Genomic DNA, 11,753 nt, shown 5'->3' on the forward strand with positions numbered 1-11,753 from the left:
ACTAAAAAAGGAAAACATAGGCAGTTAGATCAAAGAGAAATATGAATAAGATTAGGGTGCAGTGTCTATGAAGGGGAAGAAAATGTTATTTACAGACTAAAAGTATGTCATCATACTTAATTTGGGCAACTGAAGTGAAAGGGAAAGGCAAAGTGTCCCAGACTCATGTTGGGAAAACATACCAATACCCCTGGATAGTGTGGGTTCCTATGACACTTAACTGTAAAACAAAAATTTCTCCCAGAAGACTTCTATGGAGAATTTGGGAAGGTTATTAGAAACAGTGTTGCCCCCAAAGAACACAGCAATAATGGACTTCATAAGAGTTACTTAAAAAAAGCAAAAGAAAATATTTAGTGAAATACTCAATGGAAACAACTTTGCTCAAACAGCAAAACTATGTTGCGGTCAAATATGCAGGCCTCTGAAAGCCTTTCTTATTCTTCTTTGTTATTAGGATTAAGAAATAGAATATTAGCCTGGCGCTGGTGGCTTATGCCTGTAATCTTAGATATTCAAGAGGCTGAGTATTGCAGTTCAAAACCAGTCTAGGCAGAATAGTGTGTATGAGACTCTTGTCTCCAGTAAACTACTTAGAAAAAGCCAGAAGTGGTACTGTGGGTTAAGTGATAGAGGCAGTAGCCTTGAGCCAAAGAAGCTCAGGGACAATACCCAGGGCCAGAGTTCAAGCCAAAGAAAGAAAGAAAGAAAGAGAGAAAGAGAGAAAGAGAGAAAGAGAAAGAGAGAAAGAGAGAGAGAGAGAAAGAGAGAAAGAGAGAAAGAGAGAGAACTAGAATACTGACAACAGAAATTCTTTACCTAGAGTTTTAGTTGCACTAGGACAATAGTTCTCAATCAGGGATGTTCTCGTTTGCTTTTTTGTAACTAAGGATTGATTCGGGGCCTTGAACATACGATGTGAGTGCTCTACTATTTCAGCAACACCTAGCCCTTGTGTCTTTATTTTGATTTTGAGACTACTGCCTTTGCCTGGGCTGACTGAACTTTTGCCTCCTCCTCATAAGTATTTAGTGTTACAGGTGTGTGACACTATATTCAGCTTGTACTGGTTAAAAGAAAAAATTCAAAGATGTTATTTTCTAGTTTCTTTGCCTCATTCCTATCCTGAAGCATGATTTATACTTTTTGCCTGTTTCCATAGTGTTAGTATGTCTTTTGTGGGCAATTTGTAGCTATCAGTGGTTGTCCAGTTCCCCAAATTCCTTATTCTTTAACAGTAATTTTCATGAACCAGCCCTTACATGCCATCATAAAAAAGAATCAAGCAGTTTTTTAAAATTACAACCCTTTGCATATCAGATTCATCCAAGAGGCTATAAAAAAATGAGAGGTGGGGCTCAGCATCATAGGGTTTGTTTGCCTCCTTTTAAAGCTCTTGATCATTGTATTGAATAGTCGGGACTGAGAGCTGCTGCTGTAGGGACTGGTGAATGAGTTGTAGGCATGTCAGAACTCACAGATACATGATTGGCATGCAGCTGGCAAATGTATATTCTAGGGAGAGAATTTCAATGGGTTCTCATGTGTGCCTATAAAATGTAGAAATTTGTAATCTGGAGGAAGTTTGGAATACCTATTCTTTACTAACTATTCATTAGCATCCTTTTTTCTAATGGTCTTCTATAGGTATTGGCAGGTAGAAGGTGCCTGTTTTAAAGGTATTCTCCATTGCTATATAAGCACAAGTACAGTTCTAAGAGTAGACTGTTATGGACCTTATACAGCCTTGGACAGTAACCAGAACGGGTGAATGATTGCTCAGCTCTCTTGGAGGGGCTCTGAGCTGTTGCTTGAAAGCCAGCCCTTTGCCTTCACATTAAGGAGTATGATGTCCTTAGTACCTGTCTAATATGGCCAGGAGATATCAGAGCACCTGTGTCCCAAAAAGCCCAGGTACCAGTCCTGGGATTAATCAGGTTAGATTAACTTCAAAAATATCGTTAAGCAATTTAATTCCTTTGATATGAGGAATTAGTAGCTGCCAATATATATGTGCTAGAAACAATATCAAGGCCTTAGGGAAAAAAATGAATTTAAGCCACTGCTTCTGGATATAAAGACAACCAACTAATTGGTAAGGTCTGGAGAAATTGGGCTTTCTGGCTCATTCTCCACTCATGGCTTTTTGAGGAAAAAGCTTCAGGTAAATGGACCATTATGATCCAAGATAATGATGACTGTGGAGAACCTGTAAACCAGGCACTGTGGAAATACAGAGCATGATTGGGATTTTTCAGGATGGTAAAAGGTGATGTCTAAGTTGCCTTGATGGGCAAGCATTTTTCAAATTTACCAAAGAGTGCCATTCTGTGTGTGCATATGTAAGTGTTAGTGGTTGGGATTGTTGTGGTGAACTGGAAAGGTATAAAGGCCATCCTGGTGTCTGATGAGGAGGCAGGCAGGCAGTCATTCAGGTTGTCACTAACTGATTGGTAAAACTGGCTGATGTCTAGCAGTGGGGTAATACAATGGGAGAGTTTCACCTAGTTTGGGAGGTTGGCGAAGGCTTCCTGATGACAAAACAATTGAGATGCCAAGTGTATAGACAGACAACCCTAAACTAGTTAACTGAGAACAAATTTGCCCCTCAGTGCCTCCTCTGACAAAGGGGAATAGGACCCACTCATAGAGCTGTAATATCCTATGAGACAATCTGTGTAAAGCATTTAATACCCTAGTAGATAGATAGCAAGCACTTCGTGTATATTGGCTGTAATATGAATTGTCACCCACTCAGCAGATATTAAGTGACTGCCAAATGACTGTGTACACCATGCATTCTTCTAGTTTCTAAGAAATGTGGTCCTTGTTCCTCATAAATTAGCTGAAAGAAAAAAAAAAACACAATTCTACACGAATCACACAGTTCTATAGGGCAAATCAGTATGACGAGACTATATTCTTTAGTTTGGGACCATAAACGTGGATGCCTTAAGGACCATAGAAACTTAATCCTGGTGCAATTTTTTTTTTTGGCCAGTCCTGGGCCTTGGACTCAGGGCCTGAGCACTGTCCCTGGCTTCTTCCCGCTCAAGGCTAGCACTCTGCCACTTGAGCCACAGCGCCGCTTCTGGCCGTTTTCTGTATATGTGGTGCTGGGGAATCGAACCTAGGGCCTCGTGTATCCGAGGCAGGCACTCTTGCCACTAGGCTATATCCCCAGCCCACCTGGTGCAATTTTTTTTAACCTTAGGTATATGAGAAGCTAGACTAAGCTCCCAAGTTCAAAATGTTTTCAAGCACCAATGTCATAGAGTCACTATGGTGCCTTGAGTTTGATCAGATTTGCCTTTAGAAACTCCCTTCTAAGGGTGGCATGGCTGAGACCACAGTGAAGAGAAGTTGGGCTAGAGAGCTCGAGATCTGAATGGAGGCTGAGGCAGGAGGGTGAGGAAGGACAGGAATTCAAGAGATAGAAGGGAAAATAGATAGGTATTTCACAATACTGTTTGGAAGGTAAAGCCTGTATGTGTGGGGAAGAATCGTCATTGGACTTGATTCCACCTATACTGTTCTTCCTTTCAGTGGCAGCTACTTTTGCTGAGTCTCTCACCACTGGTTAATTAGTTAATTAGGCACATGCTGTCATTAGCTTTTATGAAGCAAACCTAAGCATATTTAACAATAAGATAGAACAAGGAGCAAGAGTAGATTTTGAATTTTTTTGTTTAACCACCACCACCTAAAAAGAGATAAGATGCCAAATACTGGTGGCTCACATTTGTAATACTAGGCTGTGAGCTGAGAAAGTTTGGAGCTAGCCCAGGCAGAAAAGTCTGTGAGACTCCAGGCTCCAAAATAAACAGCACACAGTAGGAGGCCTCAAGTGGGAAAGTACCAGCTGAACATGCAAGGCCCCTGAATTCAAACCTTGGTACTGCCAAAGAAGAAAAGCGCTCTGAGGTGATGACTTAATTGAACCATCCTAAAGTATATCTTAACATCACATTGTTCCCCATAAATAAAAACAATTATATGTTTATTAAAAATGTGGCCACATACAGTGACTCATGACTTTATAATCCCAGCCACTGAGAAGGCACAGATCAGGAAGATCATAGCTCAAGGCTGGAGAGAGTAAGAAGTTAATCAGACTGTCATCTCCACAAAATGCTGAGGCCTGGTACGGTATAAATAGATGCACCTATCCTAGCTATGCAAGAGACTTAAGTTAGAGAATTTACTAATGTGAGAATTACCTTAAAAAAAAAAAAACACTAAAGCAAAAAGCTAAGGACTGTAGCTTATACTACCAAAAAAATCTTTTTAAATAGAAAGATAGACAGTTGCTTAAGATAAATGATTATCCACAGGAACAAAATAATAGAAAATTCCCTTGATTATAAAGAAATTAGCTCAGAATATTCAAACACAAAAACATCACCAATTCTGGTGATTTCTTCTTAGACACAGATTATGGGCAAGTCTTAGGTGGGATTCAGATGAGACCTATAGCTTTCTGACTGTGGGTTAGAGGATACAGAGTGAATCTGAGAGGAACTCTAGTCAGTGCTTGTAGTCCTCCAAGCACAAGAATGTACAATCTTCATGTGGTATGATATGTCTGTAACTTTTTTTTTAACAGGTTGTAACAAACAGGGATACACAAGAAACTCTCCTCTGCATGGCCTGTGTATTTGAAGTTTCAAACAGTGAACATGGCGCACAACATCATATTTACAGGCTTGTAAAGGACTGAACATGATTATTTATATATATATATATAGATATCTGTATGTATATACACACATCTATGTGCACACACACACTCTTCTATTATCAAACGACTGACTGTAAACCTCACCACACAGGCTGGTGCCCTGGCCCCGAGGTCACCCTGATTTTTCTAATCCTGTTTGAGTGAAGTCATTTTTTTTTCATGTGTTCATACTATCATAGCTGTGAAATTCTGGTACAGTTGTAAAAAGAAAAATTGAATCGTTTCTATGTGTTCTTCAGATCTGCAGTACACAATTCCTCGGGAAAGGGGAAACTTAACAACCTAAGTCTCTCTCTGCAGAGACTTGTTTCTTATTGTGGTAGAAAATACTGAGACAGAGCATTGGCCATGGGACATTTTACTGCCTTTATACAAATGTATTTAGTTCTCTCTCTCTCTCTTTATTTCAACATAAAATTCTTGTTTTAAGATACAAGTAAAATTAATCTTTAAATATAAATGTAAATTAGTACACAAAACTAAGAATCCTTAGACTTATCTTTGTAACTAATTAGGGTGGAAGTTATGAAAGAATGTAATTCACTAAATTATTTTTTAAATGAAACCTTTCTTTTTTTGAAACCAAATGTTAAACTATAGCCTTAAGAAATGCTTGGTAGAAATATTCTAATGAGAAAAATTTGTACTTCTTTCCTGAACAAGGTTAAAACTAATCCCCTAATCCATTAAACTCTTGAACAGGTAACACAAAGGAAGAAGACTTCACCCCTTATCCTTAACATATATAGTATATTTAAAAAATGTAAAATTGTATTGTACTAATGTGATGATTGATTATTTAATGAAAAAAAGATGGCTCTTTTTTGCAATAAGTAGATAAATACTGAAAATTTTAAGCTTACAATGTTTATAGTCTTGTGTGTGCAGTTATATTTTATATGGACAACCAAATTTTTTATTGAGATGAGTACATATTTGAACCACTGAAATTTAATAGCAAAAGTCTAAAATTGGCATGAGTACTGCACTGTGAGCTGCAAAGAATAGAGAATCCTGTGGCTGGGAGAAAACTTCATTGACCAAACAAGTAAAAGGCTCATCAGTTAGGGTCTCTGCTACACCAGAATGTTGTGAGCATCCCCACCAGCCTGTGGATAAATTCTTTATTTCTGGTGACCTAACATACATAGGAACCTGCTGTAACTGTAGCTATGTGTGTAAATATGTGTACTGAGTATGTATACATATACATCTGTGGCTGTTCAGTTCCCATAGAACATCTGTTTAGTGTTAGTTAGTTAGCTAGGTGCTGACGTGTGTGTGTGTATTTCAGTCAGTGTCTGTAGACTTAGGTCTGTTCTCTCTAAGGGTGCCCATTTTCTTGACATCTCTCAGTACAGCACTTGTTGGACTTAGGTTTAAGAGCTCCATCCGTCTTTGAACCTTTCCAAACAGGCTCATTGAGGATGTTCTCTTTCCTAACTAAATATCCAAAGCCTTACCCAGGCAGAGTTGGTTTGATGTGGCCACATGTCTTGGGTAATTTCCATAAGTGCTTCATTGAGGAGAGAGGAGAAAGCCCTCATTGAGGAAAATGAAGTTTTTATAACCATCCGTGAACACAATAGGACATGAAGTAAGTTTTGTAATTTACAAAACATGGCAAGATTTTTTTTCCCCACCAAGGCTAGAAAGTACCACACCAAGTCCCTCTCCCTGCCACCTGCTCTGACCCTGTTGTACGTTGTTCAGTATCTTGGGGCCGTGAGTATGGTGTTTGGATGGCTTATCACAAAAAGAATAGCACTGTACCAGTGTCTAAAAGCCTTGACTTCTCCCAGACTCACCAAAGGTCACTAAAAAAAAAAAAAGGAGAATGTGCATAACTGTCTTATTTGTAACACATCTGCCTTATGTATGCTGGTAGTACAGTATTGCTCTTCCCTCCAAAATGAGGCTACCTTTGTTTCCTGGTTTCAGGCCAGCCTTTGAAGGACTACCCTGGTTTCTACCTTTCACAAACTGTTCTTCAAACCAAACACTTATGCATCTTCCATGGTCATTATATTTATTATAACTTCTACTGGACATCCCTTTTAGGGATGTTTGGTTTCTGTTTCCTGTATCCTTCCTCAAAGGTGCATATGGCTAAAAGTCAGGCCATTCAGGAACTTGAGAGGTTCCTGGATCATGTTTGCACCCAAGAGTAAGGCTCTTTTGTGTAACCAGTAGGTCTGTTAGGATTCATTTGCAAAGCACAAAAAAACCCAAGAAGACCAGCTAGAGGTTAGCAATTAGCTGTAGGGTCAGGCTGGACCTACAGTGGTCTACCTCTCTATCCACATGCCTCTGAACACCTTTGCACTTGAGTTGTGGGTATTCATATGAATGACTTGGAGGGTGACTTTTTTGCCTATAAGATTCTTTAATAATCTTCAAGAGCTTTCTACAGGAGTGATAGTTTCCTGTTTAGTCTCTGGCCAGTTACCCCAGGTCTTGGGCTTGCTTTTCTTTGTCTCTCTCAATGTAGACCCTTGTGTGGATTTTGTGTTCTCTCATCTAATTCCAGTCCCTCTCTGATCCTGCTTCTTGTATTCTAATCTATTGTATTCTGATCTCCTTGTATTCAAAGCTTCACCTTAAGGAAGCCTATACCAAGCCCCATCCCCACTTGTCTCTTCTCAGTGCTCTCTGCCCCTTGATGGTTGCCAGTGCCATATTTGCCATGTTAATCTTGAGCTTTGCCAAGTTTGGAGGCCAGCTTTCCTAGGGAGGAGCTGAAGAACAGAGCTCTGTTGGCCTTGATGTCCATGGCAGGAAGTCCTCGGTCAACCAGGACTTTTTCAGAATATATCCAAGAACTTGTATTACACAGGTTTCCTTAGACCACATTTTCTCAGCCTCAACACTAGTGACATTCTTTGTTGTATGGGGCTATCTTACATAGTGTCCCTGACCCCATTTTTCACACCTCATCATGTCCGTGTATATACCAAATAGTCCATGGGGTGTAGTTGAGAGGGAGTGCCCTGCCCTGCACCTTATAGGTCACATTAGCTTATTGGTGACAGTTTCCCTTTCATTTTGCCTTCCAAAAATTTCTCTCCTGGAAGCCTTTTATTTCTCCTTTTTCTTTAAGGATATCAGGAGGCAGGTAGGAATATTCATGAATATTCATCAAGTGATATTTGTATCCTGTTTCTTCCTAGTTTGAAGCTTTTCAAACTTTTGAAACTGAGCATTTTGGACATTTCTGACTTGACCTTCAGCTCTTAGTTTATCGGGGTTAAAAAAAAATAAGGCCATGGATCTCATTATTAAAACCTTTAATTGTTTCGATTTATTTCTTTTGGGCTGCTTCTTTTTTTTGCCTTAAAATACATGGTGTTTGTAGAACTTACTGAAACCTCTGGAGAATTTCTTTTCATCAATAGGGATGAGTGGGAAGGGATCTATTCCAGAAGAGGGCTTCTAGAGTTCTTGTTTTTGAGTCAAAAGACAATGCAATCCCCTCCCCTTCATTTTCTGAGCAAGAAGGTTGAGGCTGGAGGAGCATGAAATGATGTGCCCAGTCACCCAACTGGCTAGCGACAAAATAAGGGTGTGCCCTTGTCCAGGACTCCCACCTCTTTGATCCTTGACCTCTTCTGGTAGAGGCCATTCTTCTTTGGTGCTCTTATGCTTCAGTGATCTGTAAGAATGTGTGAGGGGTTGGTGCAGAAGATGGGGGAGGGGCTTGAGAATCCCCAATGCAAAAGCCTAGCATCACCCTGATGCTACTTCTCACTGGGAAGTGCCCATCCGAGGCCTCTACAGCACTGAGAAAACTGATGAGCCTTTTTGCTTCTGCTTAGGACAATTCACATGCCACAGGCTCTGAATCAAATTTCTATTTGTTGAGCATCCAAGCAGCAAAATCCTGCTCTCAGACCAGCCAAAAACAACCCCTCTGTTCTAAGCACTTGGTGTTAAAAGTCCTCAAATGACTTTTAGAACCAAGTCTTCATTAGATTTCAATACCGTGGTGGCTTTGGCCATTGTTTTTGTACAACCGCAAATTATTTCCATTGTATGAAATAACAGTTGGTTAATTCTGCAAACCAGGTACATATAATTTGTCTACTTTTGTATATGCTCTGGTACACTACACCTGTCCTAAGGAAGGGTAGAAGTAATTCTGTTTGTTTGGCGTTCACTCCTGTGACATCAGGTGGATGTCTGCATTGCTGATTTCTGTGTGTTGCTGTTTCTGTGGCAAAGTCCTGCACATGTTATTTCTGAAAAGCCTTAAATCGTGGAGACATTGCGTGTAGGGTAAGCAGTGCAGAAGGCTGCCTGGGAACTATGCGCCCTTTTGTAAGCTGGAAGCATTCTCTTACTACCGTTACTTTTGTAGGGAGTTTTCAATTCAGAGCTGCCAAAGCGTTCCAGTTAGCAGTGCCTTAGTCATGCCGCCAGCCTTTTGCATACCTGCTCTTGGTGTCCATTCGCCAGTTGGCCCAATCCCAGAAACAAGACAAACAAAATTGTTCTCATCTATGTGTTTTAAAGCCCATTTTTATCCAGTCTACAAGAAATGGATGACTTGGTCTAAGATCAGAAACTGAACCCAAGTCAGTTCTTTGACTAACCAACCACATTCTCAAAATGTACATATACCAAAACAAAAGGTTGCAACTTTGTAGTTTACTCTGAAGAGCAAATTGTCCTTTTCTAGTTGCCTTTTAAATTCATGACCAAATACTTAGTTATTTGTGAATTTTCTGCACCCTAGCATGAAAGTGCCTTTGGTTTGAGATTCCAGCTTAGAAAAGTGCTGCCATAAAGATGACAGTTTGTAGAGAGACCAAAAATATTTTGAGATCACCGTAATGCCTTTGGTTTACCGGGGTGAGTAACCAACCACAGGTCTCCATTCACAAGAGCACCGCCTGGTCCCCACCTGCCGTGAGTCTGGCCTCCAGTGGGGACCCCACCACCACTCACCCATAGCACACTGCAACAGGAGGGACCCCGGAAACTGTTGTGTTTGTGTGTGCCGATGACTCGGCGTGTCATGTCAGCTCGTCACCCAGCCTGCATCTATGTGAAGGAATTTCCACACCAACAACAGAATCTCAGCCAGTGGACAGATAGAACAGCTTTCATCTCCTTGTGTTCATATTCAGTCTCTGGAGACTTTCTGTTCCATCCAAATGACAGTGCGCACTTACCTGTTGTACACAGTGATACCATTTCAAAAGTTGGAAGCCTCAAGTTGAGATGACAGTGCAGAACAGCAATGTTAGGGTCATTACAATTGAAGTGTTGTGTGTGAATGTGCCATGAGAAACTTCCAAAGAGTACCATCTGCAATTTGGCATTTTCAAAGAATGTTCCAGCCCCACCCACCCCTGGTGGGGGAAATGGGGACAACTCCTTAATGTGTCAGTTTATATCAAAACCTTGTGTAAACTGCTTGTGTAAACTGGGAAAACTGTTAGTGGTCAGGAGGAGGAGTAAACAGACAAGGAGGCACACAAACACCAGCCAATGAGAAGCTGGGAACGACTTTTCTTTGCTAATATAGATGTAAAAATGACATCAAACAACTCAAAGTTAACCTCTAAGCTCTTCCTTACATGTATTCTGTTTTTCCCTGTATCTTTAGAATAGCTTCTCTGGGCTTTGAAGTTTCAGGAGTGATTTCTTGCCTCCACTCCAAGTTGTACTTATAAAAGTTCTGTTAAAAGAAAGCAACACTATCAAATGAAAAGGAAAAGTACTCAGCCCACATTATAGCCAGCTGCTTGAAGTCTTGATTCTTCCCTGTCAGAACTGTCCCACAACTTGGAAGAAATTAGCCACTTGCATGTGTCCCTGCTTCTCTTTCCAGCTGTCTCTATCTTGTTTGGCACTCATTTTCTCTCAATAGTGCTTTGTTTTTTGTCTGTAAGAATGAAGGTTTTCTGTTGAAAAATTACTGAATTGCAAAGGGTATCTTCACTGAAGTCATGCATTGTTCAGTAGTATGGAATATTTTATTTATTGTACTTTCTAAGCCCTCAGTCACTCGATGCCATGCTATATATACATCATTTTACTGTTGGAAGCAACATTTCCTTCTCCCTTCATTCGTCACCACCCTGGGTCAGATTCCATTAGAATTCCATCTGGCTCAGGCTGACCTTTATGACCTTCCAATGAGCTTATTATGCTTTCTCTCCTTCCAAGAGAGGTGGACAGAAACCAGCTGTCAGTCAATTGGAAACTAATCCCTTGAGTGTTTTTTTTTTCTCTCCTTTTTTTCCATTAATCATTTTCTGTGATTAATTTCACTGCATAAATTGGATAACAACCACACTTCTTAAAACAACCCACATCTCCCTGTTACCTCCTGGAGATACTGACTTCTGTTGGCCTTTTTCAATGGGCTTATGACTACAGACAAGGAAAAACAACAACAACAAAATAGTACGTGCCTAAAAAAAAAACAAAAAAATTGTAACACTTAAAAAACCTGAATAGCCTTTACTTCTTTAATATTGCTCAAGTTTTATGTAAATTGGTTTTTGCCACGTGTATTTGTTCACATTCTAAAGAACTTAATGGTTTCTCTTGTCTTCGTGTGGCGTGTTTAATGGGCTTGTGGCGCTTGTGGCGTAGCGTTTCATCTGGTTCCTTTAATGTTGTACTGCTGCTGGGACCGGGTGGGAACTCACCTTTGGGTAATGGGTTCCTCTTAAGGAGATTAGAGAGATGGGCATGGGGCAGGGAGATTCACACACAATTTCTTAACCCATTTGCAGAAACTTTTAAAAGGCATTTGGTTAAACCTCTGGGCAGTACAGTATTCTTGTATTCATTAATGTTTGTGTTAGGTACTGGTACCTTTTTGTTTAAAAAAATGTTCTAAGTGTTGGCTTTAAAGTGAATTTATCTTTAGTATGATAGTTATATGAAAATTATAGGGTTTGTGTGCAGAGAATTTTTTTATAAAGTGCTTTGTAAAAACAAAACAAATGTATTCTAGCTTTCGCGGTACATATGTGTGATAACTTTAATATCCATG

At 40.0% G+C, this 11,753-nt stretch overlaps 1 protein-coding gene across 9 annotated transcripts in view; it reads left to right on the plus strand.

Moving 5' to 3' along the window:
- Window positions 1-11,139, plus strand: part of Tead1 (TEA domain transcription factor 1) — a 254,498-nt gene extending 243,359 nt beyond the window's left edge. For all 9 annotated transcript variants that reach the window (XM_048361600.1, XM_048361603.1, XM_048361606.1 and 6 more), the window contains one exon: window positions 4,607-11,139. In XM_048361600.1, coding sequence (XP_048217557.1) covers window positions 4,607-4,720 — 114 coding nt within the window. In that variant the 3' untranslated portion in view covers window positions 4,721-11,139. The remainder of the gene's footprint in view (window positions 1-4,606) is intronic.
- The last annotated feature ends 614 nt before the right edge of the window (window positions 11,140-11,753 follow it).

The sequence above is a fragment of the Perognathus longimembris genome, chromosome 13 (assembly GCF_023159225.1).
Source record: "Perognathus longimembris pacificus isolate PPM17 chromosome 13, ASM2315922v1, whole genome shotgun sequence".
Lineage (NCBI taxonomy): Eukaryota > Metazoa > Chordata > Mammalia > Rodentia > Heteromyidae > Perognathus > Perognathus longimembris.